The following is a 21037-nucleotide window of genomic DNA, read 5'->3' as shown; positions in this document are numbered from 1 at the left end:
GATGCCATCTTTTTCAACTGACAAATTAATAAGATTATTAAATCTGATTGACTTTCTCCTTTACTTAAAGATTCATGAAAAGTTAGACCTGGCAGGCTGAGGGGCCTAAGGAAGGGGTAGAGGGGTCAGTGCAGTGAGGCAAAGGATGTCTTCAATCGGGGAAGCAGTTGGGCCTATTGAGGCTTGAAGTTCTCTTCCAGGGAAACGGGGCTCGAAGAGAGTTTCATCCCAGAAACCCAAGTGTTGATAACTGGTTTGGTGAGGAAGAAGGGAAATCATTTAAGGAAATTAACAATAAATGTCACTCATACACAAGTTCTGATGCTTTACACATGAGAAAATATCCCTGGGGTATTCCCCAGTGGAAAATACTAATATTATGCCCCCTTCTTTCAAAGGCTTTTAAAGGAGCCTTCCCATCTTTGGGAATATTCTGTCCATCAGGACTTAGGACTTTTGATGAAGAAGTCCTGTGTCTACCCACTAAGCAATAATTCCTGATTTACTTGCCTGTTTTTTGGTAAATTTTAGTTGATCCGTGTTTTTCTGAAAGCTTTAATCCTACTGTAAAATTCTCATTTTTAAAACTGAGACACTGGAAAGATGAAGCTTCTTAGCTTGGGCTTTGTGGACATCTGAGGCTTTCAAGGGTGGCTGTAAAGTTTCTGTGAATGGCCCGGAAGTGCATTCAGAATTGAATGTATTCAGAATTGAATGTGTGAGCACGCACACCTGCTGGCCACAAACTCCAGGTTCTTACTCTGTAGCTGGGAAATTTCAGCCACCAGAGGGCCCCAGATTTATGTAGGAATAAGAATAGAGCAGCAGTTCCCTTTTGCTCCCTCCTTTTCTTTTTCTTCTTTTCTTTTCTTTTTCTAGACAGGATCTTGCTCTATTGTCCAGGCTGGAGTGCAGTGGCGCGATCATAGCTCACTGCAGCCTCAGTCTCCTGGGACTCAAACGATCCTCCCACTTCAGCCTCCCAAGTAGCTGGGACTACAGGCACACACCACCATGCTCAGCTGATTTTTTATTTTTTATTTTTATTTTTTTGTAGAGACAGGGTCTTGCTCTGTGGCCCAGGCTGCTCTCCCACCTCCTGGCCTCAAGTGATCCTCCCACCTCAGCCTTCCAGAGTGCTGGGATTACAGGTGTGAGCCACCACACCCGGCCCTCCTTTTTCAATGTTTGATTTGTCTCTCATTTAAAAAACACTTTAGTTCGTTCACTTATCCAACTTGTGAACCAGCAAAGACCAAGATCTAATATAAGTACTTATGTGTGTTGGTTAGCCCTGTCTGAGATCTATGGGGTGCGTATAATTCTCTAAAATGAAGGGAAAATTCTAAAAAAGAGAGAGAGAAAACACACCTTATTTAATATTAGGGGCACGTGGTTGTCGTGTCTCCTGTTTGACCCAGCCCTGACTGCTCTGAGTCTGAAGTCCTTGTTCTCACCAAGCAGGGCTCTCAGGCCAGCATTCCCTGCTGGAATAGTGTAAGGTATGGAAGAAGAGGCACCGTTTCCCCGGGTGGCCTGGCAGGCACCTGTCATGGTGGCCCTGGACCAGGCGTCGGGTACGCGGGCCAGTGTCGTGCCTCTCCCTGGATTTACACAGCCCCAGGCCAAGCCGCTGCCCAGGCTCCCAGCATCACAGTCCTGCAAACAGCACTTCGGCTTGGCAGTTGTCAGAAGCGCTGACAGTTGTTTGAATTGCACCAGCAGGAATTTATGTCCTGTGTAGACCCAGATGTCGGCTCCTCGACCCTCTCAGAGCCTGGCGGTCTGCGGTGAGCCGGAGGGCTGTGAGCTCACAGGAGGAAGGAACACATTTGGGAAGATCTCCCTCCCTCCTCAGCGTGGTGGACACCAGTGAGGAAATCTAAAGGGACAGGAAGAACCCACTCAAGTTTTAGTGCGTGTTATTTACGAGTTATTCATCCTGTGCTCCGTAGGCTGGAGGCGAGGGCTGGCTCCAGGTGCCATGTGGGCTCCATGGAAGCACAGTTTCTTCCAGGTTCTTCTGGTTACTCTGTAGTCTTCGGAGTCCCTAATGGTAACTCTGCCAGCACATGTAGAAGCAAAATTTCAGGGTTTTGTAATGGAGAAATTCTTTGGAGGCCTTCCCATGGTGGGAAAAACCTTATAAGAAAGCCAGAATCCTATGCCATTCCTAAAACGGTGTGACAAAAATGTGTCTGGTCAGCTAATGTTCTACCGCAGTGAAACAAGCACAGGCAGGCAAGGGTTGCAGTCACGTCTCTCTGCCCACTAACATCCAGGGTGACCTCAGTCAATGGAATTCTTGACCCAGATGTTCCCACATTCCTTGTCCGTCGGAATGGAGATAACAATTCCCAGTGTCTCGGGTCGCCGAGCAGATCAGCAGAGTATAAGGTGGATGAGGCGGTGATCTCAGATGCCACAGCTTGGGTTTTTCCAAGTCAGTTTTAGATGCCACAAAGCAACCACCAGGGAAACCGTCTGATGACATAGGTGCTGGTGTCCTTGCCCTAGACTTTTGAGAGCTTCTTTTTCAGAAGGTCTTCAAAGACCGGAGCTCATGACTTCTAATAAACTCAGGAAGATGAATTTGATTGTTTTTAAATTCATCATTTGGATCCAACCTGATTAACAAGGTGGATGGTCAAGAGGAGTAGCTGCTGGCCTGAGTTGAAGGTGAAGTGAGGGAAGCTGGTTCTGGGGCCAGTTTGCAAGGAGAATATCAGTGAGATGAGTGCCTGGCTCCACGAGATGATGAACTGGAAGGACTTCTTCCTTCTCATTTGGGTATTAAAGTGCTGGCATGCTTACTTTTTGAAAGTCTCATTTATTGATGCTTTGAAAGCTCAAGTACAGCATGCGAATACCAATTTCCTTTAATGATTTCATTTTGTGAGATTATTTTATTAGAATAAAACTGACTCATTCAAAATAATTGGAGAAAAGATGAATCATAGTTATTATATAGTATGAAATGATGTGGATTAAAACTCTTGAAGGAATTTGGACTTTGTGTCCAAGCCCACGAACTAGCTCTTGTAGCGTGCAGGGTGTTGTTCAACATTTGAGAATTACAGGAGTTAGGACTAAATGAGACCTTGACCAAAGGGATCTGCATGAGATTGACAAGGCAGCCTTACCACAGTTCTAGAGAACGGGCATGTGAGATCGTATCTGCTGCCACTTAGGAGAAAGAGGAAAACAGAAAGGAAGGGAGGAGAAGGAAGAGATTGAGAAAGGGGGCAGGCCCAGAGTTCGAAGCTCCCGCCTCCTTTGGGGGATTCCTTTCTTCACAGTTTACTTCCCATTATTTGACTGAGTAAATAGACAAGTACAAGGTGTGATTATGTACACATACATAGATGTCGCCGAATTCTTAAGTACAAAATTTGTTTTCTTATTAGCGTAACAAAACTTTTATCATAGGACATATCTCATCCCATCTCCAAAACATATATTTAATGGGAATCGGGAAGCTTGGAAGAAAGACCCTTAGAGATCATCTGGTCCAGTTCCTGATGTGGCAGATACAGGAGGGAGAACTGAGGTACTCAAAGGGAGTTAGTGGCCAAATTGGGATCAGAGCTGATGTGCTGCTTAAAAATACACTGTTGTCTAGGGGCGGTGGCTCGCGCCTGTAATCCCAGCACATCCGGAGGCTGAGGCAGGGGGATCGCTTGAGGCCAGGAGTTCAAAACTGGCCTGGGCAACATAGTAAGAGTCTGTCTCTACCAAATAAAAAATTTAAAAATTAGCCGAGTGTAGTGGTCCACACCTGTCGTCCTAGCTACTCTGGAGGCTGACATGGAAGAATTGCTTGAGCCCAGGAGTTCAAAACCAGCCTGGGCAACATAGCAAGACCTTGTCTCTACAAAATAAAAATTTTAAAAAGTAACCAGGCACAGTGATGCACACCTGTCGTCCTAGCTACTCTGGACGCCAAGACAGGACTATCGCTTGAGCCCAGGAATTCGAGGCTGCAGTGAGCCATGACTGTGCCGCTGTACTCCAGCCCTGGTGACAAAGGAAGACCCTGTCTCTAAAACAAATTTATAAAAATAAAAAATATTTATGGATAAAAAATATTTATGGATTTAATATTTATGGATAAAAATATGTATACCATTTATGGATTATGCATTAGTGATATCAATGAGACCTAGCCCATCAGGTGTGGCACAGAGGGAAAGGGATCTAGTTATTTGGTTTTTCCCTGCTCTTTAAATTATTTGAACATAAGCTCTAATGAGTTTAATGATCATCACCTTTTTTTTTTTTTTTTTTTTACATTTTATCTTTCCCATGTTTTTTTGTCCAACGTAAAAAGATTTTTTCATTCATGGCAATGCAGTTAGCTGAAACAGCCTCATGTTTGTGAAAAATAACCTTTCAGGATTCCAGTATTCAAGCAGCTTCCTGTCAAGTCACATCATCATTGAGCTAAAGTAGGTTAGGTAACAATAACAGTTAATTAGATTCTTTTTTTGTATGTATCCTTTCCCTGAGGAAAGTTGAAGTGATAATTTTAAAAAATGGGTTTGTGGAAAATAGTTTCTGTCTAAAGAAGATGGATAAGAAAGATCAAATTCATTTGTAGGAAAAGAACAGGGCTTAGAACACCTGAGGAGAAGTAGTCATAAACATCAAATTTTACCTCTAATTGAAAGGGATGCTATTAAGAGACTGTAAGTGCTTCGTGGCTTTATTTTTTGTTTGTTTGTTTTTTGAGACAGAGTCTCGCTGTGTCACCCAGGCTGGAGTGCAGTGGCGCGATTTCAGCTTACTGCAACCTCCACCTCCCGGGTTCAAGTGATTTCTCTGCCTCAGCCTCCCGCCCGGTTAATTTTTGTATTTTTAGTAGAGACAGGGTTTCACCATATTGGCCAGGCTGGTCTCGAACTCCTGACCTCGTGATCCACCCATCTTGACCTCCCAAAGTGCTAGGATTACAGGCGGAAGCCACCAGGCCTGGCCAACTTTATGGTTTTTTTGGTTGGTTTTTTCTTTTTTTGGATAGCCTCAGAAACATTATTTTATTAAAACCCAGGTGGAAATAAAAGCAAACAATTAAAGGTGTCCTTGACAGAGTCTACCACATAGTTTTCTTATGTAATAAAGCATTTTAAGTATTTTGATAAAATAACATTTACCTTTAAATATAGATTTGCTGATCCTAAATTCTATAGTATAATACATGACAATTTAAAAAAGAATAATCAAAGTATTATCTTCCAATAAACCCTCTCTTCTAATTTTACTTTTGGCTTATCATTGATGACTGTCTCTCACCCACAATCATTATTTGTTTCAGTTGTTGCAACTCTTTTGTCACACCTGAGAATAAGAAAGCTATATGTAGCCATGTCCTTTAAACAACACCAGAAAAATAAACTAGTGATAGAATATCTTTTATATAATGTTTCGTTTAAAAGACAAATTTTTAAGCCCATGTCTGCATCATTTTCTGTAACACAGCTTTATTCCTTTAATGTTATTTCACCAAGTGACCAGAAGGCCTCGCTAGAAGACATTTTTCTCTGGGGACAGTTCTCTTGCTTTCAGCCCAAGGCCAAGGAACAGACATTCCTTGGCTGGGATGACGGTGCATCTTTTATCTAGCAAGTCACATTTTGGCTCTGTGTTTCAATCAACTGTAAAGTCTTCGGGGCCATCTTAGAAAAGGGATTTTATTGTTTTTCCAGATATGCTGTCTTCAGAATAAGTGAAATTCAATTTTCCAGATATGCTGTCTTCAGAATAAGTGAAATTCAAAATGTTAAAACGAGGTGGCTGTGGTCATGTCTTGGCCAAAGCATTCTCACTTACCTAGATTATGGTTCTATCACAAGGAAGAGTTTGGTGCTGAACTCTTTGTGGCTGGCATGTTCTCCTCCTAGATTGGCACTGTTGAAGAAAAGTGGAGAGGAAGATTGGAGAAACAGACTCAGCAGGAGGCAGGAGGGCGGCAAGGCTCCGGCCAGCAGCCTGCACACCCAGGAAGCAGGGCGGTCCCTCATCAAGAAGGTAATGTTCTTTGTGTTAGGAAAAGCCTTCAGACTAACACCACTCTTGGAAGTGCATCAAAGAGACAAGCATGTGCCACCTAATTCCTTCTCTGTGAAGCATTTGTGCCTTTTTGCCCTTAGGGTACACGTTGAGAGCCTGTCACAGAGCAGCTAAAATTGGGTGAAAGGCTGTGCCTGGAGATGTTTTAGAACTGGGATCAGCAACACACACACACACACTGTGTCAGCAAGCAAGTGCCTGAATTTTAAAGTGTGTACTTTTTCTTTAGTTTAAAAACCTTCTTAAATGATGTCTGGCTTTAGAGTGTTATTAAAGCCTTTATAATGAAAAAAATTGAACATCTTTAAGTTGCATATAAAATATGGACTTGCGTTTCCTATGCAGAGATTTTAAACCTAAGTATAAAAAATAAGGACATAATTGTGGTTCATGAGTCTTTAATTCATCATTTAAGCGTGTTTCATGAGTAGCTATGCCTTTTATTGAGAATATACAGTAATGTATGTTACAAGTTGAAACAAAATTAGGTAATGCATGGTGATCAATACCAGCAAGCATTTCATATGCGAAAGTATTGATGAATTGTTAAATTACAGATGTGATGATGACCAACTTTTGACCAGGTTGTGCACACTTTCAAACCTGATGGTGACTGACTTGCTGGCTGGCCCTGCAATTGCAAATGCACCTTCTGGCTGGAGGCGAAATGATGCACCGGTGGCGCACTCGCTGCTCACTTTCTAGGATCAGAAGTCTTCAAGTAGAAAAGAAAAAGAATGCTTTCAACCAGATGATCCCCAGGCCCCTTCTAGCTCTAAAATGAGTTAAGCATCTGTGGAAGGGAGAGATGATGAGTGTGACTTTCATGCATTAAGAAACTTACATAAAAATGAGATGTGCCCAGGCCGGGCGTGGTGGCTCAAGCCTGTAATCCCAGCACTTTGGGAGGCCGAGACGGGTGGATCACGAGGTCAGGAGATCGAGACCATCCTGGCTAACACGGTGAAACCCCGTCTCTACTAAGAAATACAAAAAACTAGCCGGGCGAGGTGGCGGGCGCCTGTAGTCCCAGCTACTCGGGAGGCTGAGGCCGGAGAATGGCGTGAACCCGGGAGGCGGAGCTTGCAGTGAGCTGAGATCCGGCCACTGCACTCCAGCCTGGGCTACAGAGCGAGACTCCATCTCAAAAAAAAAAAAAAAAGAGAGAGATGTGCCCATGGAAGGGTGAGTCAGGAGCTCTGACACTATTTCATCCGATACTTCTGTGTCTTCTTAGGTTACACTGGAATGGCAATTTGAATTCTCTTCTTTGAGATACACATGGTGTTAAAGATAATATAACTAAAGGCATTTAACCCTCAGCCATTTGTAAAGTTCTCAGATATAACTAGATGTTTAGAAAGTATACCAACATGCACATATTTTTCACACACCATGTCAAATCCAGGTTTCAAAAATGAGATCCTGAAGTGAAAGAAAATCCATCTGTCAAATAGTGTATCCCCACTACCCACAAACTTTATTTAAAAGAATCTTGAAATCATTGCTCCAAAAACAACTTTAACACATTCCTCATTAGCAAACCTGCCAACTACTATGTCCTGGCACCAAGCAGCGCCTGGCCCCTTGTCCATCATTTTGGAAGGTGCAGAGACTTCCCGGCCCATCAGGAACTGGGAGTCCCAGAGAGCCGGTGGAAATTTAAATGAAGCCAAAAAGCACAAAGCAGGAGAGGTTCCCGGTGAATAGTGAAATAGGTGCGTTACCCCTTAGAAGAACGGAGGATCACCTTAGGTGTGGAAGCCAGAAGGCTTTGAGTGGAGGATGAGATCCGAACCGCCTGAGGCTGGCTAAGGTTTTTAGAAGGCAAGAGAGGCCAGTTGGCTGCAGTTGCCCTTGGGGTTGAAAACCCAGTGACCTGAAGCCCCAGGGCTTCCAAGAAGGATGGGGCTGGAATGGGAAATGCTGCCTCTGGGCGCGTGGAGGCTGCTGTTCCTGCAGCAGCGGTGAACTTTCCCACTCTTCCTCAGTGGCCTGCTTCCCTTTGGCTGGAGGCAATAAGCTCTTTGAAGTTAAAATAAGCCGATCTGTCTTAGGCCCTTGTAGCCCACATTGGGCAATCTCAGGTTCTGTTGAGGTCAGGTGTTTCTCATTCCTTCCTGAGGGCTGGCACTGTTTTCAGTCACCCCCGGCTGTGCTCAAATGCGGTGGGTGAGGTGCCTTAAACCTGGTCTGTCTTAAGGGAGTCCCCCAATAGCTGAGGAGGCTTGACACGCCCACTGCTTGTGGGGTGTCTGAATGCTGCCTTGGAGAAGGACAGACAGTCATGACACGTGGGGCCTGAACAGGGGCGCTTGCTGCACGGAGTAGCTCTAGCCCTGCTGATGGAGAGGTACCCAGGAGAGCAGGTGCTGGAACCTTCCATCTTTAGCACCAAGGGCAGAAAGGAGCTGGTGTTACAGTCAGCTCATCACGCCCTTCACGGTTCCTGCGTTCCTTTTGAGTGTGCAGTCTGTGGAAATGTAGAAGAGGCAGGAAACAGAGGGAACTCTAGAAGTTCCTTCCATTGTTCCTATGAAAATACACGCAGCATGGAAGTCAGCACCATCCAATAAAAATGGAATGTGTGCCACATAGGTCATTTTGAAATTTTCTTGGAGTCACGTTAAAAAATACATTAAAGGATGTCTTGAAAAGTCTATAACTGTTTTGTTTCTGTCAATGGATTGGTCTCAAAAGAAAATATCTTTGAGGTGCCCCAGCCAGCATCTCATTTTGGGTCTTTTGTTATGTTAAGATTTACTTTGGGGCCAAGCACAATGGCCGTGCCTGTAATCCCAACACTGGGAGGCCAAGGCAAGAGGATCACTTGAGCCCAGGAGTTTGAGACCAGCCTGGGCAACGTGGTAAAACCCCACGTTTACAAAAATTAGCTGGGTGTGGTAGTACGCACCTGTGGTCCCAGCTACTTGGGAGGCTGATGCAGGAGGATCACTTGAGCCCGGGAAGTTGAGGCTGCAATGAACAGTATTTGTGCCACTGCACTCCAGCCCAGGTGACAAAGCAAGACCCTGTCTCAAACAAAAACAAAAAAATGTTTTCGACCCATGAAAAGATACTAAGCTGGAGTTTTCATTTCTGTACTAAAAGATCAGGCACATCTCAGGGAATGGAAAACTTACCAGCAGTTCCTTCTTTCCCCATTTTACCCCCCACCCCCCAAAATGAGGATTGATGATCTAGAGCTTAAGAGCACTAGTTGTTTACCTAGCCAGCTCTGTCATTTCCTGTGAAAAACTGTTTTGGTATTCTCTCTCTCTCTCTCTCTCTCTCTCTCTCTCTCCCCCTCTCCCCCTCCCCCTCCCCCCCGCCCCCCCAGCTTTCTCTTTCTTTCTCTTCCTTGCAGCCCTTCTTATCTTTCTCCTGTTCTTGGTTTAGTCTAGGCCATGCTAACCTGACTTAAACATGTGTGAGTCTCGTAGCATATATACTTGGTGTAAAGCTGGTAAAGCTGTCTGTTTTGTGGATTTGGTCTGGTCTGCACGCTGTGGTTTATGTGCACTTGAGCGTGACTTGTGTACACTTCCCTACAGAGTAACTCATTCCACCAGAGAGAGAGAAACCAAATGAAGCAAAGTCTCTCAGAAGTGGTTTGGCAGGAGTCTCTGTTACAACTAGCTTTCAGTTATGTATTTATATTCACCAAATAGTTATTTTCAATTCCAACCCTATTTCGGTTTATGCGACGTTAAGGCACACACGGTGGCTCCCGCGTCTTTTGTGAAGATAGTCATCCAGCGAATCAGACCTTTTCCAAGAAGTGAAAACCATTTATAGACTTGGCCATTAAAACCCTGTGTCTATTTCTGAGTTCCAGATGGGAACTGGATATCCTACTGTGCTTCAGTAGCTTTGAGGTCAGTACACCCAGCTCAGATCTATGACAGTCCCTGAAATTTCAAGAAAGGTGAATCTGGCACATTTATATTCTCCGTGTCTGCTGCCATTGAAATTCCAGATCACAATTCAGGAGAATTTAAAAGTCACTTTAAAGTGCGAGGATGACAGGCAGAGAAAGGCTGGTGGGACGCCCTCTAAACTCCAGATGCTCATTCTGCGGTCAGGGAATGAGTTGGCCTGAGGTTCACATCACCGCATTGTGTGAGCACGTGCATGCTGCTGTTTGAACCCAGGCACGAAATACTCGAAGGCGATTGCGATGCCCTGATGAGGCTCTTCTCTTCCAATACTCTGCAATGTTCCCTGTTTGTTTTAACCTGTAGGAAGAAGGAGGAGTTGCGGATGATATTGCCATTTCTAATCTGCTTTGGGTAAGCCTGACTCTAACACAGGTGTCCTCTAGATGGTGGCCAGTATTACACCTCGCGTGGGTAATTCTGATCCTGGGTGGTTCCTTCGTGTGCCCTCCCTGGTGCTTTTTTTATCTCCAGACCAGACACAGCCTTTGTCCAGAGTGGAGAGCTGAGCCTGTGCCCTTCAACTATTTTTTAAATCATGTAATGAAAATACTTTAAAGAAGATAATATTTTCTGTTAAATGTTAAAACTGTCAATGACATTAATGGTTTCCCTCTCTGTAACTGACAATCTTCTATAAATTAACTCATTTAATTACTGCACAAAGCTTACTCAGGTATATTTACCGCGCTTGTGTGGATTTATTTTAGCATTAGCATTCAAGGGAGGACTCTCTTGAAAAGAGAACTGAAGTTGCAATGAGTAAATTAACATTCTGTTAGAAAAATCATTGTTTTGTTTCTCCCTCCCCCATGTCCCTGCCCGGCCCCGCTCTGATAAATCTTCTCTTTTCACCTTAAATCCTCTTGCTTTGCTCTGTAGGAACCTGTATATGCTTCTACTTATTCTCCTGCTATTCCTGCTGCCCATAAATACCTGTCTTTTGTGTCGATTAATCAGGTGAGGAAAAGCCACTCATCTTAAGCCTCACTGCAAGTTCTAAGCAATAGGAAAAGAACTTCTGTTTTAATTTTGGGAAATAACTTATTTGCTGCATTTCACTGTGAAAGAGAGGAGTGTGTGTGTGTGTGTGTTGCAGTACAATTGTGTGTGTGTCCATGAGAGTGTGTGTATCTATGAGTGTGTTTCTGAGTGTGTATCTATGAGAGTGTGTGTATGAGTGTGTGTGTGTCTATGAGAGTGTGTGTGTCTGTGTCTGTAAGTGTGTGCACAGGTGTGTGTTTAATTGGTTCTTCATGTATTTAGGGTCAGTCACACACACACTGATCCTTGGCTCAGATTTTCAGGTGGACTTGATGGCATTAATTCCCCTCATAGTCATGAAGCTGGTTTAAGGGGAGAGTGACCCCTTTCAGCCTCCACGCTTGGATCCTGAGTCAGGAGCCCAGGAGAGGTGGCCGTGTTCTTCGCTCCAGCCCAGTGAGGATGTTGTCCTGCTCAGTTCCTAGAGGAGGAGGATATGGTGGAGGTGGTTTGGGGTGTGGAGGGACAGGGAGGAAGACTCAGTGAGGGGAGGCCCCTCCAGTGACCCTATTAAAGAACCAGGAGGAGCAGGTTCCAATGGCCCTATTAAAACTAGAGAACACGGACCCCCTGTCCCTTCCCTCCATCCTCGCTGTAGCCCCTCTGAACCCCACCCCAGAGGACAGACCCGGCCTGGGCTGAGCCACTCTGTGGGTGAATAACATGAAAAATAGGAATGGCTGTTTTTTTAATTCCCGTGGAATGTCCTTGGTGTCAAAACAGCTCTGCAAAGTGGCAACATCCACTTTTCCATGAACACCAGGCTCCCGACTCCTCCCTGCCGGGCTTTGCCCCATCACTTCCCTCCTAGGGCCTCTGTCCCTCCCTCTAGGCCCTCTGTCCCCTCCCTCATAGGGTCTGTGTCCCCTCCCTTTTAGGCCCTCTGTCCCCATCCTCATAGGGTCTCTATCCCCTTCCTCGTAGACCCTCTGTCCCCTTCCTTGTAGGGCCTCTGTCCCCTTCCTTGTAGGCCCTTTGTCCCCTTCCTCGTAGGGCCTCTGTCCCTTCCCTCATAGGCCCTCTGTCCCCTTCCTTGTAGGGTCTCTGTCCCCTTCCTCATAGGCCCTTTGTCCCCTTTCTCGTAGGGCCTCTGTCCCTTCCCTCATAGGCCCACTGTCCCCTCCCTCATAGGGTCTCTGTCCCCTTCCTCATAGGCCCTCTGTCCCCTTCCTCATAGGGTCTGTGTCCCCTCCCTTGTAGGCCCTCTGTCCCCTCCCTCATAGGGTCTCTATCCCCTTCCTCGTAGGCCCTCTGTCCCTTCCCTCGTAGGGCCTCTGTCCCCTCCCTCTAGGGCCTCATCTCCCCAGCAAGACTGGGGCTTTCTTAGCTCTCAGGTGGCCTCTGACAGTGCCGTGATGGGCCTGCTCCGGCAGCACCAGCAGTTGCTGAATGAGTGGCTCAGGGTTTCACGTGCGAAGCTGACACAGAAGGTGTCTGGGGTCCTCCCGTCGTCATCTCGCCTCTTCAGAAATAGAAGCTGCCCACGTCTTCTCCCTGGGGCGGCCTTTCCCTCACTCTGCTGGTTCCTTTCCCTGAAGCTGGAAATGCTGGTTGTAAGAGCCCAGGTCCCACATACCCAGCCAGTGTCTACCCCAAGAAAGAGGCTGAAATCTGGAGCAAACTTCCTATCCCATCACGAACGAGGGGAAATGAGCTTGTGTTTCTTTGAAATAAGCCAATATTAAACTTTAAAGGAAAAGATATATTATTGAAGTCTTTAAGTGTTTACAGTCAGCCCTTCATCTCTTCCGGTTCCGCATCCAAGGATTCAACCAACTAGGGATACTTGGGAATAAAGCCAATACAAAGAACAATACAACAATTAAAAAATTAAAAAACATTGTTTTGACAAATACATAATGACATATGTCCACCATTACACTATCATACGAAATCATTTCCCTGCCCTGAAGGGCCTCTGTGCTCCGCCTGTTCAACACTCTCACTTCCCAGTCCTTGGCAACCTGTAATTTTTTACTGTCTCATAGTTTTGCCTTTTCCAGAATGTCATTGAATTGGAATCACACAGTATGTAGCCTTTTCAGATTGGCTTCTTCCATTTAGTAATATGCATTTAAGATTCCTCTGTGTCTTTTTAAAATTTTATTTATTTTTAAATTATTATTATTATTATTATTGGGATGGAGTTTCACTCTGTCACCGAGGCTGAAGTGCAGTGGTGCAATCTTGGCTCACTGCAACCTCCACCTCCCAGGTTCAAGCAATTCTCCTGCCTCAGCCTCATGAGTAGCTGAGATTACAGGCGCCCGCCACCACACCCAGGTAATTTTTTTGTGTTTTTAGTAGAGATGGGGTTTCGCCATGTTGGCCAGGCTGGTCTCAAACTCCTAACCTCAGGTGATCTACCCACCTCGGCCTCTCAGAGTGTTGTGATTACAGGCGTGAGCCTCCACTGTGTCTTTTTACGGCTTTAAAGCTTTTTTCTTTGTATTGCCAAATAATATATCATTATCTGTACATGCCACAGTTTATTTATCTATTCATCTACTGGAGGACAGCTTGGTTGCTTCCAAGTCTTGGCAATTATGAATAAAGTGCTAGAAGCATCCATGTGCAGGCTTTTATTTGTATGTAAGTTTTCAAGTCAATCAAGGAGCATGATTGCTGTATCACACGGTAAGAGTATGTTGAGTTCTGTGAGAAACCTCCAAACTGTCTTCCAAAGTGGCTGCACCACTTTGCATCTCCATCAGCAATGAATGAGAGTTCCTGTTGCTCCATATCCTTGCCAGCATTTGGTGTTGTCAGTGTTTGCATTTTTGCCATCCTAATTGATGTGTAATAATGTCACCTTGTTTTAATTCACAAATCTCGAATGATGAGATTTGCAGATATGATGTTGATCATATTTCCATGTGCTTATTTTCCATCTTAGATCTTCTTTGGTGAGGTATCTATTCAGATACTTTTCCCATTTGTTAATCTGGTTGTTCATTTTCATATTGTTGAGTTTTAACAGTTCTTTGTATATTTAGGGTAGTAGTCCTTTATCAGATACGTCTTTTGCAAATATTTTCTCCCATTCCTTCATTCTATAGTTTGTCTTCTCATTCTTTTAACAGTGTCTTTTACAGAAGTTTTTAATTTCAGCAAAGTTCAGCTTATCAGTTATTTCTTCTGTGGATATTGCCTTTGGTGTTATATCTAAAAACTAATTACCAAAGCCAAGATAATCTAAATTTTATCCTATGTTATCTTCTAGGAGTTTTATAGTTTTGATTTTTACATTTAGGCCTTTATGATTCATTTTGAGTTAATTTTTGGGAATGTATCTAGATTTTTTTTTTTACATGCGAGTGTCCAGTTATTCCAGCATCATTTGTTGAAAATACTATCTTTTCTTCATGCTAATGTTTTTGTTCCTTTCTCAAAGATCCGTTGACTAAATTTATATGAACCTATCATTGATCTATTTAACGGTTCTTTCATCAGTACCACACAATCTTGATCACCGAGGCTTTATAGTGAGTCTTGAAGTTGACTGGTGTTGGTCCTCCAACTTTTTTCTTCCCCTTCAGTGTTGTGTTGGCTATTTTGGGTCTTTTGCCTCTCCGTGTAAACTAAGATCAGTTGGTCAATCTACAGAATATCTTGCTGGGACTTTGGAACTGCATTGAATTTACAGATCAAGTTGGTAAAACCTGCCATCTTGACAAAATTGAGTCTTCTTATCCATGAACATGGAATATCTCTCCACATATTGTTAAGTTTAAAAGAAATTAACATTTGCTAAAGGCATTTCTGTTTCATCGCTTCAAAATTAAAATTTCAAAAAATTATATGCTTTTACTTCTGAACAGTTTTTCCCAGCTAAATATAAATAGTTTACGTACCAGGTATGTAGCACTAGTTCATCTGCGTTCTCAGAGGTCAAGTCACTCCTTTTTCTTTACTCCAGCAATACTGGTGTCTTAATATTTAATAATCCAAAGGTTCAGAGAAGAAAACAGAGCATTTAAACAGCACACAGGCTCTGTCTAAATGGACTATTTGTCTCTGTGTCAGGCTTCAACCTGAATTCTCTTCTTTCTCACATGCCTCAGGGCTGTACCAGAATAAGATTTCACTTTTTTCCCTTCCTTTCATCTTAGGAGCTGGTAGATGGTGACAGGATTGGAAAACAGTTGCTTTGAGGTCTGAGCCTTGACCTGTGATCTTTTCTTCATCTTTTGTTCTGGCTACTTGAGGCTGTATGCAGTGATGAGGGACTGAAATTTCTCTTAAGGAAGGGGCAAAGCTAAATTTCTTTCATAGTGTGTAGAATTCGAAATGATCTTAGCATTTTTGAAAACTGAAAAGTACAACTTTGTTACTTTCACCTTATTTCTATTACTTAATATGTGCTTTATAATTTCTTCCTTTAGAGTTTAACTACATGTGAATAAGATAAAAAAAAAATTTAAGTCAGATCACAATATTTTCTTTCCATAAATCTCTCTGGTTGTGGAAGAGTTTGACCCTTAAATCTGCCCTAATCCTTATAATACCTCTTAGTTCTATGCTCTGTTGTTGGATCACATCCCTGTCTGAGAAACATTCAGTGAGATTTGCTGTGATTTTTCAGTTAGTGTATACAGAGAGAAAGAAACCCATCAGCAACATCAGGCAACCTAAAAGCATTCGTGCTGATTCGTCCTTTGCACGGTTTCAAGCTGTGACTTAGCCAGTATCTGACCATCCCTAAGACAAGAACCTCCTTCCTACCTATTTCACCACCTTCTACACACACACACACACACACACACACACACACACACGCATACACATACACAAATACTCATTTTCTCCTCCACCCTCTCTCTCTGCCTTTCCCCCACCACGTTCATGGGATCTCTCTTTGAAAGAATGAAGGACAGATGGGGTCGGTTTCTGTTTAGATTCTTCCTCAACTCTCTGTTCCTATTCCAGCCAGTCCCAAACATGTGTCAGCTAAACCTGGAAAAAATGACACAATACTTATTACTGTATATATTACATCCTTCTCTAAATAAAGAAAAATTTAGAAGGAAAAAAAAAGACAGTAATGAAGTTTTAAGCTTAAAAACAACCAAATAAACAAATATGTGTGTGTATATATATGTATATCTTCTTTGTTCTCACATTTTGAGTTCTAAATTGTGATAAATGTTTATTAGATTATTTAGAGAATAAACAAACTGCATATGCTTTACACCCTTATAGAGCCACATAAAGTCAAATTGCAGCAATTAGGGGATCATAAACCAACCCAACTAAGTAGCAAACTTAAGTCAGAATTTCTAGAAAAACAAAAACATTTATGTTTAATATTATTATTTAGAAGGGAGTAAAAATTATTTCTTCTTGCCCTAGATCTGACAAACAAATGGGAGCTTTAAATTCTAAAATGGTTGTATCATCCCAAAGTTTGTATCCATCATGTGCGTAAAGGGCTCTGGGGGAATCCCAGTACTTTGAAAAATGAAATTTTGGACTTGAAGATACCATTTTCTGAGTCATTATCCACACCCACTACCCCACCCTAAACTGTCGAGATGCCTGAGAGAATTCACCACAGAGTTGGCTAAGTGAATAGTGAATCACCATCGTGATGGCTGGACCTTTGGAGACGCCAACTTTCTTTTTTTTTTTTTTTTTGAGACGGAGTCTCGCTCTGTCGCCCAGGCTGGAGTGCAGTGGCGCGATCTCGGCTCACTGCAAGCTCCGCCTCCCGGGTTCACGCCATTCTCCTGCCTCAGCCTCCCGAGTAGCTGGGACTACAGGCGCCCACAACCGCGCCCGGCTAATTTTTTTTGTATTTTTAGTAGAGACGGGGTTTCACCGTGGTCTCGATCTCCTGACCTTGTGATCCGCCCGCCTCGGCCTCCCAAAGTGCTGGGATTACAGGCGTGAGCCACCGCGCCCGGCAACGCCAACTTTCTTGGCACTTGGTATGTTTGTTGGAAATATTTGAAGCCAAGTGCCATCTTGGTTTGATCACTCCTGAAACTTCATTTTCAAAGAAAACGTATTCTCTTTGTTGAATTTTGATGAAGTCTTCTGGGCAAGTGAACCTCATCGTTTATTTAAAAAGGATACATGATTCAGAGAGTTATTTGGAATTAGGGACTTCTCACCGATCATGAGGGGAAATGTTAAGGTTTTTAGGAAAAATTTTTAGTAACTTTTAATTTTGATAAAATGTTAAACTTAAGAAAAATTTCCATCATAGACAGAACACTTTCATACCCTTTACCAGAACCACTCATTGTTGACATTGGCCCCTTCCTTCACTCTCCTGCCCTTCTCCCCTCGACCCCTCACCCCACTTTCTTGCTTCTCTTCCCCCATCTCGTTTTCCCCACCCCAACCATATGCCAGTAGTTTGGAAACGTTGTGCTCCTCTACCTTTCAAGATTTGACTTTATTTCCTAAAGCCAAAGATATTTCCTCCCATAATCATGGTACAGTGATCAACATGAGGAAGTTAATGTTGATACAATATTTATCTGATCCACATCCATCTTAAAATTATGTCGATTTCCTCCAGTAATGCCCTTTGTAGCCCCCACCCCATCTGGGATTCAATCCAGGATCATGCATCGCGTTTGGTTGTCATATCTCTTTAGGAAAAGGTTTTTAACCTAATTTAAATTGGCAGAGACCCCAAAATCCCTTCTGGCTATGAGGGTTTTATAAAAGAATCCTGTGAAAGAAAGATTCATTACTTAAATGATGGAGAAGTCCACGTTCATAGCTTAAACTAAATCTTCCCAATGCAGACCTGGTTTTGTGCTGCTGGAAATGAAGGGAAGGTGCCTTTCCTCTGTCAACCCCCATCATTCCAGGGCGTTAAAAAAATGAACTGTCCCCATCTCCGCTCTCTTCCTGTCTCTCCTGAATCAGGAAGTTCTCTCTCTTGGGTCAGTTAAGGGAAGTGGTTTGCCATAGTGATGTGGAAAGGCCTCGGGGAAGAGAATCTCTAGGGTGGGCTTCACTCCGGGCTCTCCAAGTCCTCCCCTGTGTCAGCACGAGGCCTTAGGATCACACCGATCCACGGTGACTTCTTAGCCCAGGAAAACGCGTTAGGAAGGCAGAAAAGCTGGGGGACCTGCTAGAAGTTGAGTAGTGCTCAGAAGTAGTTTGAAAGCAGGTGCCCTAGCAGCAGTGGCTTTCCTTGGGTCCAAGAGACAGGGGAAAGCAAGAGGGCAAAGCTGGGAGGCCATCGCCAGCCTCCAGAGCCCCTTCCAGAGACCTGCAGGTGACAGCCAGGGATGCGCCTCCTGCTCTGGAGGGGGCGCCTTTCCGCTCTTCCTTCCTTGGCATTAGCTCCACAGTTCCCCGGCTCCCCACCCAGCCCTGTGCCTCACCATAGACAGGGGTCTTGTAGTGCAGGGAGGGATGGCTTGAAGGAGGAGGGAAAGCAAACTCTGCAGGCCAGCGTTTGAGGACCTCCTGCCCTGGTTATCACCCGCGACCGCCACCTACACTCTTCTCCCCAATACACATCACTCAGTGGCATGAGCCCTGTCCTCTGCCTCCATCCCTGCTCCTCTCCCTCCCTCCTCAGCCCCATCTCCCCATCCCAGGCCTGTCCTGAGCCCCTTCTCCTTTCCTGATGCCCTCTGAGTCCTCTGTAGCTTCTTCCCCTTCCCCTCCTGCCACTTCCTCAACCTCAAGTCTAATGAGCATCACCAAAGGCTTGGAAATGGAAGAAGCAGATATCTCCAGAAACTTTCCAATTAGAAACTGTTGAAAGCATTTTCAGTAGAATGTTATCATGCATGTAGGTTACGTCTACAGCATAGTTCATCTTCAGCGTCAGATCTCTCACAGCTTAAAGCCACTTCCGTGGGCTCTCCTGGTTGCCTACCTGCCCACAGAACATCATGGCTGCAGGAAAAAAGCAAACAGAGCCCCAGCAAACCTTCTCCTGCCCCTTATTCCTAACCAGCCTCCCTCGTTCTAACTGGGCAAGTTCCTTTCGTGCTCACATGGATAAAGTTTTCTAGATCAATCATGTTCTTTGTGAGTATATAGGGATAAAAATCTCCCAGTTAACAGAGTTTAACTAGATGGGATAAGACAGAGAAACTTTAAAACCCTGTAGAGTCCAGGGCATGAAAACAATCTATTTTGAACTCTTTGTGTTTGCAAAGGATTTTTTTGGTGCTCCAGTGCCCCAAACCGGTAAGTCACAGGACAAAGGTGTTCATCTAAAGTTTCAGTATCGCCAGTGGTGATCTCCGACCCAACCTGGATGTAAGGAAGCCGAGCCCATTTCAGATAGAACATTTTTGAACATCTTTGGACAATATACTTACTCCTCTTTGTCTACCTGCTTTTTTCACTCATGAAATGCTGCAGGCTGAGATCCACACCGCTGTCATTTCTCTCTCCTGTTTTCTGTTCTGTACATTTATGAACAGCGGGTCACAGAAAGTCGAGAGAGCCAGATGACGATTGAGGAAAGGAAGCAGCTCATCACTGTGAGAGAGGAGGCCTGGAAGACGAGAGGCAGAGGAGCGGCCAACGACTCCACCCAGTTCACTGTGGCTGGCAGGATGCTGAAGAAAGGTCAGTGTGTGTGTGTGTGTGTGTGCGCGTGTGTGTGCGCGCACAATGCACACCTGTGAGCACACTCACCCATGGAGGGCATGGTGGTACATGATAACTCAATTTAAAAGAAGAAACCATGGTCTCTTTAAGTGTTTTCTAAGAGACAAGGTCTTGCTCTTTTGCCTAGGCTGGAGTGCAGTGGCTCAATCATGGCTCACTGCAGCCTCAAACTCATGGGCTGGGGCAATCTTCCCACCACAACCCCTCTAGTAGCTGGGACTATAGGTGTGCAACACTATGCCTGGCTTTTTAAATTTGCTTTATGTAGAAACGGGGTGTCACTGTGTTGCCCAGGCTGGTCTCGAGCTCTTGGGTTTAAGTGATCCTCCCACCTCAGCCTCCTAAGTAGCTGGGACTACAGGCGTGAGACACCATGCCCAGCCTTCTTTTAAATTTTTTTAAACTTACTAACATTCTATAAATGTTTTTTGTGTAGGTTCTGTGAGATATTCCTACTGAATATCTTTTCTTCATAAATAATACATTCTTTAAACTTTATATGATTCTTGGAAATAATTGAAGGTCATAAAACAGTGACACATAATTCATTTTGTCACTGTTTTCAAAACTTACCCATTTGGAATTGGTGCAAGTGTAGGTTTCAAAAGCAATTCAAATCTGCTAACAAATTTTGGTCCTTTCCCATAATTACATCTATTTCTTTATTTAGACGGACTTTCACTCTTGTTGCCCAGGCTGGAGTGCAATGGTATGATCTCGGCTCACTGCAGCCTCCGCCTCACGGGTTCAAGCAATTCTCCTGCCTCAGCCTCCTGAGTAGCTGGGATTACAGGCGGCCACAACCACACCTAGCTCGTTTTTAATATTTTTAGTAGAGATGGAGTTTCACCATGTGGGCCAGGCTGGTCTCAAACTTCTGACCTCAGGTGATCTACCTGCTTCGACCTTCCAAAGTGCTGGGATTACAGGCGTAAGCCACCGTGCCCAGCCCCCATAATTATTATTATTATTATTATTTTGGTTTGTGGGGGAACAGAGGCTCGCTCTGTCTCCCAGACTGGAGTGCAGTGGCGTGATCTCAGGTCACTGCAAACTCTGCCTCCCGAGTTCAAGCGATTCTCTTGCCTCAGACTCCTGAGTAGCTGGGATTACAGGCACGCGCCACCACACCTGGCTAATTTCTGTATTTTTAATGGAGATGGGGTTTCGCCATGTTTGTCAGGCTGGTCTCAAACTCCTTACCTCAGGTGATCCACCCGCCTCGGCCTCCCAAAGTGCTGGGATTACAGGCATGAGACACCTCGCCCGGCCCATAATTACTTTTAAATAGTTTCCATTTCCTTGTGACCCGCCAACTACATACCTACCCTAAGTCAGCCTTTCACAGTAAAGAAGTTTATCCCCTCTTCCTTTTAGGTTAATTCCTA

The 21037-nt window shown here is 44.2% G+C and overlaps 1 protein-coding gene across 50 annotated transcripts in view; it reads left to right on the top strand.

The window, feature by feature from the left end:
* LOC695267 (supervillin) overlaps window positions 1-21037 on the top strand; it is a 271952-nt gene that overhangs the window by 211373 nt on the left and 39542 nt on the right. For 33 of the 50 annotated variants that reach the window (XM_077946143.1, XM_077946136.1, XM_077946128.1 and 30 more), the window contains 4 exons: window positions 5901-6027; window positions 10314-10361; window positions 10890-10967; window positions 19460-19607. In XM_077946143.1, the coding sequence (XP_077802269.1) occupies window positions 5901-6027; window positions 10314-10361; window positions 10890-10967; window positions 19460-19607 (401 nt within the window). The remainder of the gene's footprint in view (window positions 1-5900; window positions 6028-10313; window positions 10362-10889; window positions 10968-19459; window positions 19608-21037) is intronic. The other 17 variants (XM_077946150.1, XM_077946148.1, XM_077946129.1 and 14 more) reach the window with 2 other exon arrangements.

The sequence above is a fragment of the Macaca mulatta genome, chromosome 9 (assembly GCF_049350105.2).
Source record: "Macaca mulatta isolate MMU2019108-1 chromosome 9, T2T-MMU8v2.0, whole genome shotgun sequence".
NCBI classification, from domain to species: Eukaryota; Metazoa; Chordata; class Mammalia; order Primates; family Cercopithecidae; genus Macaca; species Macaca mulatta.
Note: the sequence above shows the minus strand (reverse complement) of the source record. Positions and strands in the feature narration are given on the sequence as shown.